Source organism: Sprattus sprattus, assembly GCF_963457725.1.
Source record: "Sprattus sprattus genome assembly, chromosome: 5".
NCBI classification, from domain to species: Eukaryota; Metazoa; Chordata; class Actinopteri; order Clupeiformes; family Clupeidae; genus Sprattus; species Sprattus sprattus.
In genome coordinates this window covers 44,949,252-44,955,617 of record NC_137924.1, presented here as the reverse complement: position 1 = coordinate 44,955,617, position 6,366 = coordinate 44,949,252, and the positions used below count along the sequence as shown (strand labels likewise).

The following is a 6,366-nucleotide window of genomic DNA, read 5'->3' as shown; positions in this document are numbered from 1 at the left end:
GCAATTTTCCAACATGTACCTTTGCATATGTCTCCAACATTAGATCCATCATGCCGCATATTGGAAGCGGGTTTCTTTTTTCTGTGTTTTTCTGTAGCATATATTCAGGCACATTTTCATGTTTCATTCAGACCGTACATTTTTTCCCTACAAAACTAAATATGTCTGATAAATGTGTAGTCAGAGCCAAAGCATTGCCCTCCACCTGACCTCTTGTCTGCCCCTTCAGAGAATCAGTTCTGTGGGGGTCGGCTCACCAAGGCCCAGGGATCCGTCAAGACGCCAAACTGGCCCGAATCCGATTACCCAGCAGGCATCAGCTGCTCGTGGCACATCACTGTGGAAACCAACATGGTTAGGGGCTTTCATCACACATTTTCCTTCCCCAGACAGTCCATTTTTCTGTTGATTGAGATGGGATTGTGGGGAAATTGACATCCAATTTTTGTGAGGTTGTCAGCTGTAAGGCCTTAAATATACCTTTTGTGCCTTAAATATACCTTTTGTGCCTTAAATATTGACTGTAACCTACTTGTAATGAGAGTGGGGGGTGAGGGGTATTAGTTCTAGTAAATGCCAGTCAAGACATCTAAATTATGTAAGATGGATGCATGTGTGTGTGAGTGTGAGTGTGTGTGTGCGCGTGTCCATTCCACCTGACCACAAACCTATGACGAGGCAGCAGTGAATCAGTGAAAGACCCCATTCAAGGAGGTGAAAAAGAGGGATGAGAGAGAGAGAGGGACAGAGAGAAAGAGAGAAAAAATAGTTTGGACAGTGTGGGAATTACATGCCTGTGTGTGTGTGTGTGTGTGTGTGTGTGTGTGTGTGTGTGTGTGTGCGTGTGTGTGTGTGTGTGTGTGTGTGTGTGTGTGTGTGTGTGTGTGTGTGTGTATGTGTGTGTGTGTCTTGGTGTTTGTGCATGTTCATCAGTGTGTGTTTATTGGTTTTCCACATGCCTACTAAGATTTCCCTCTCCCAGGTGATTGAAGTGAAATTTGAAAAATTGGATTTGGAGCCTGACATGTACTGTCGCTATGACTACGTGGCGCTTTTTAATGGTGGGGAGACAGATGACTCGCGGCGAATAGGGAAGTTCTGCGGGGATACAGTGCCAGAGTAAGTTTTGGACACACACCCACACACATTTATACACACACCCTCACACACATTCATACGTTATGTCATGATGACGACATGCAATGTTGACATCAAACAAACACACAAACAAATAAACCCTAAATGTTACCCCCAGTTTTAACACACAAATGTTTCTATATATACACACATATACTGTACATATGCCTGTCTCTTGCTCTCCCACTGCAGGACTGTGGTGACCAATGCCAATGAGCTCCTGGTTCAGTTCGTGTCAGACCTGAGTGTCACCAAAGCTGGATTCATGGCCCATTACAACAGCATCCCCAGAGGCTCCCGATCGCCCACCAGGGATATCGACCGGGCCCCGGGCCCCAGAGTGGAGGCAGGAGCCGTGAGGCCCAGCCCCCGCCCCCCAAGACCGGCACGCCCCACACCCAAACCCGCCCTTCGACCCAAACCCAAACCCACACCAGCGCGTCCTCAGCCCAGACCTGTGCCGCGCAGGCCCACACCGAAGCCCAGAACCCGGCCCACTCCAAAGCCTAAACCGGTCCGGCCGACCCCTAAACCAGGCACGAGACCCACACCCAAACCTAGGCCGGCACCAAAACCCAAACCCACGCCAAAACCAAAACCAGCTGCCAAGCCGAGACCAGCACCTAAGCCTAAAACACGGCCCACGCCCAAACCGAGTACAAGGCAGGTACCAAAACCAGGGGCCAGAGCTACTCCCAAACCGCGCACCAGACCCATCAAACCCACCAGGAAACCTGGAACCAAGCCAGTTATAAAGCCTGTCAAGCCCAAAGTCAAGCCCACACCAAAACCAGCTTCCAAACCAGGCATCAAACCAGCAAGCAAGCCAGGCCAGAATACCACCAAAACAGCAGTGAAGGCACCCAATACATGTGAGTGGTGAATTCAGTTACATAAACATATCAGCGTTTGGGGTGTTTGTGTGTGTGTATGTCGGTCTGAAGACGAAGACCACAGATGCTTGTTTGTGTGTGTGCGTGTGTGTGTGTGCGTAAGTGTGTGTTGCATGTGTGTATGTAGGTGTGAAGACGAAGACCACAGATGGATGTGTGTGGGTGCTGATTGGCAGGATGAGGAGCGTGTTGCACATGCAACCATATCCTAGGTGGTTAGGGTGTGGATGGGTGCACGTGCGAGAGTGTGTACAGAGACTGCAAGTGTGTGTGTGTCTGTCTGTCTGCTTATTGTGCTTTTATTTGTGATATATTCTATTCAGCCTCAGCAGCAAACCCCTTGTGCACACCAGTTTGCAAGAGGGCAGGCACCATGCAGTCCAATTTCTGCCCTAGTCACTTTGGTGAGTCAACTTTCCCTCTACATCTCTCTCTCTCTCTCCTATCATCAACACACTCACTTTCTCTCACTCTCTTCATCCTTCTGTCACACAGTCTTTCTTTCGCCCTCTTCTACTCCCTCTGTCTTTCTCGGGCTATTTCGGGAGCCACCACTCTTAGTTGTCATGGACACTGTATCTCTGACTATGTGGGAGAAACTGTGTGCCGACCATGGTGCCTCTCTGAGCGCGCGGTGGACAACAACACCAAAGGAAAGTGCCCCACTGCATTGCTGTCACCAGGCTGGCACCAGAGCAAGGGGCATCATGGGAGACACAAACACAACACAAACACACACACACACACACACACACACACACACACACACACACACACACACACACACACACACACACACACACACATACACACACACACACACACACACACACAAACACACAGACACACATCTAACTCATCTGTACCTCTCATCTCAGTGATTACAGGTAAGGTGACCACACTGACCCCGGGTCAGCAGGGCAGTGTAGAGGTTGGCGTGTCCGTCATTAAGATCTACAAGGCAGGAGCGCTGAACGTCACCAAGAGAGGCCCCACTATGACAGTCACTCTCACTGCCACCTGCAAGAAGTGCCCTGCGCTGAAGAAAGGTACATGCAAAGTGTTCACCCCCCCCCCCTCTCTCTCCTTCTCTCTCTTACATACACAGACACATTATGACATTGACATACACACACACATACTCAAACAATTCAACACATACACATACTAACACAAACTCCCAGACAGAGAAACCAGCAGTCATCTGACATTTAAACATACATCATTTAAATTCCTTTAAATGTGTAAATTCATAACACTCAGTAAATCTGTCTAATTCGTTTTGTTTTGAATTGACAGCAGGGAACTACGTGCTCATGGGTGAAGTTGACGCAGAAGGTCGGGGCATCCTCCAACCCACAAGCTTTGTCCTCTTGTATAAGAATGTGCATGCCAAGGCACTGGCCAATTATGCCAAGGCACAATGCTGATCAGGGGGTGCCAGGCAAGCGACACCTCTTGATAGACTCTTGGGAATCAAAACCAAGCTGAACCTGGGGAAAATATGCTGCCAACTTGAAGAGTTGTACGAGATGAGGTATGTTTTGTAAAAAAAAAACCACATGTGAAGAAGTCCACATATTTGTCACTATATAAGTCAGACAGTCAAAGTATATACTCTCGGTATACCCTGTTAGTGCACCTAAAGTATATACTTATATGGAGCAGATATCACGTTGGTAAAACCTAATTTGATTAACATCCATTTCAGCTCTCAGCTGAGTGTATGTGGTCAAAAGTGTATTTTGTTTCAATGTATTTTTATACACATGAAGATATTATACTGTAACTGTTGGGTTACTTTGACTTTTATAAATTATGATGGAGCTTTAATAAAAACCTATAAACATAAAACATTCTTTCCACATTCACATCAAATTCAGCTGCGCTTGCCCTGAGCTGGTCCACCATCTTCAACAATCCACCATCGCTGTAATATGGCTCAACATTGTCCTCTAGTGGTTAATTGTAGTTCCTGCTGGTGACTTAGGGTCACCATGTGTTGCATACAGACCAACAACTGTCCCTATTCATAATGGCATCTTACCACAAACTGCATGGAACGGACAAATGTCCATTTGATAATTATTAAAACATTTGGAATAGCCTTGATGTGATGTTCCTCTATGTGGTTAATTCTCTTTCCTGTGTCAACACAATGCATGTATGCACTTATGTCCCACCCACCCACCTACACACACTTTCTCACACACACAAACACAGGGACCCACACACACACACACACACACACACACACACACACACACACACACACACACACACACACACACACACACACACACACACACACACACACACACACACACACACAAAAGAGAATTGTCCATGGGATAAAGGTGGAAGGAACAATGACAGATTTGGCAGGCAGCCAACATGAAAAAAGCAAGAGTAAGAGGACACCTCTCAGTTCTCCCCTTCTCTCATTCATACCTGCCTTCATTTGTCCAGCCCACAGCCTTTGCTATGGCTGCTGCTGTGTGCATGCAAATAGCTTGCTCCAAACCTCCCACCTGTGTCTCTAAGGTCAGTTTCCTGTTGTTTGAACAAGATGGAGAGACACTGAAAGGGAGATATAGGATGGCAGGCAGGTAGACAGATGGAGGGAGGGAATGAGATAATGAGAGAATGAGAGAGGGAATGAGATAATGAGAAAGAGTGGGAATGAGATAATGAGAGAATGAGAGAGGGAATGAGATAATGAGAAAGAGTGGGAATGAGACAATGAGAGAATGAGAGAGGGAATGAGATAATGAGAAAGAGTGGGAATGAGATAATGAGAGAATGAGAGAGGGAATGAGATAATGAGAAAGAGTGGGAATGAGACAATGAGAGAATGAGAGAGGGAATGAGATAATGAGAAAGAGGGGGAATGAGAGAATGAGAGAGGGAATGAGATAATGAGAAAGAGGGGGAATGAGAGAATGAGAGAATGAGAGAGGGAATGAGATAATGAGAAAGAGGGGGAATGAGAGAATGAGAGAATGAGAGAGGGAATGAGATAATGAGAAAGAGGGGAATGAGACAATGAGAGAATGAGAGAGGGAATGAGATAATGAGAAAGAGGGGGAATGAGAGAATGAGAGAATGAGAGAGGGAATGAGATAATGAGAAAGAGGGGGAATGAGAGAATGAGAGAGGGAATGAGATAATGAGAAAGAGGGGGAATGAGAGAATGAGAGAGGGAATGAGATAATGAGAAAGAGGGGGAATGAGAGAATGAGAGAGGGAATGAGATAATGAGAAAGAGGGGGAATGAGAGAATGAGAGAATGAGAGAGGGAATGAGATAATGAGAAAGAGGGGGAATGAGAGAATGAGAGAATGAGAGAGGGAATGAGATAATGAGAAAGAGGGGAATGAGACAATGAGAGAATGAGAGAGGGAATGAGATAATGAGAAAGAGGGGGAATGAGAGAATGAGAGAATGAGAGAGGGAATGAGATAATGAGAAAGAGGGGGAATGAGATAATGAGAGAATGAGAGAGGGAATGAGATAATGAGAAAGAGGGGGAATGAGACAATGAGGGGGAGAAGGTTTCGTGCAACTGAAGTGACCAGCTGCTGCTATTATTCAGCACGGACATTTACTGTTCAAAAACACACACAAACACACAGACACACAGCTATAGATACAGCATTCTAACTTCATACATGCACCCATAACCATAAGCATGTTGCAGGAGTGAAACAACATCATATGTATGTACACAGACACAGAATGCAAAGTGATGTAGGCACCTAATCTGGCCAAAGGGCACATTTGTAAACATTTGAATACTTCCAAACGAGACACATTTGAATGATTCTGACACTAACACCCCCCCCCCCCCCACACACACACACACACACATCCTGAAGACATAAGAAATGTGCACACTATAATATACAGAGTACAGAGCATTTAAATATTTATTTGTCTATAAATTGTTATTAACAAAAATAGAATCAAAATGGGCACAATCAGCCTCACATTAATACCAGTACATAGACAGTTTAATGAAATACAGGAATTCAACAACATTTTTTTCTCTGGGCTGCAACATGCACTCCTGTCTGCTTAGACGTACATCCTTGCCACCAAAATGACCTCTGATAGCAGGGCATGGATACAGACAGATGTATAAAAGTCATGGCATCTGAAACATCTGATTAGTTTGTCAATTGCCTCTCGTTCGGTAGAACGACTTCTCAGATTGTTTGTTAATATGTGCTGTATACTGAGGCTACCTTGATCAGTTAGATTGTTTGTTAATATGTGCTGTATACTGAGGCTACCTTGATCAGTTAGATTGTTTGTTAATATGTGCTGTATACTG

The 6,366-nt window shown here is 45.4% G+C and overlaps 1 protein-coding gene across 1 annotated transcript in view; it reads left to right on the top strand.

Annotated features, from left to right (window-relative positions):
* Positions 1-3,476, top strand: part of pcolceb (procollagen C-endopeptidase enhancer b) — a gene marked incomplete at its 5' end in the record, with an annotated part of 8,437 nt that extends 4,961 nt beyond the window's left edge. The window contains 6 exons of the mRNA XM_080838628.1: positions 230-354; positions 983-1,119; positions 1,330-2,009; positions 2,354-2,434; positions 2,909-3,079; positions 3,330-3,476. Of these exons, the coding sequence (XP_080694754.1) occupies positions 230-354; positions 983-1,119; positions 1,330-2,009; positions 2,354-2,434; positions 2,909-3,079; positions 3,330-3,460 (1,325 nt within the window). The 3' untranslated portion in view covers positions 3,461-3,476. The remainder of the gene's footprint in view (positions 1-229; positions 355-982; positions 1,120-1,329; positions 2,010-2,353; positions 2,435-2,908; positions 3,080-3,329) is intronic.
* Between the last annotated feature and the right edge of the window lie 2,890 nt (positions 3,477-6,366).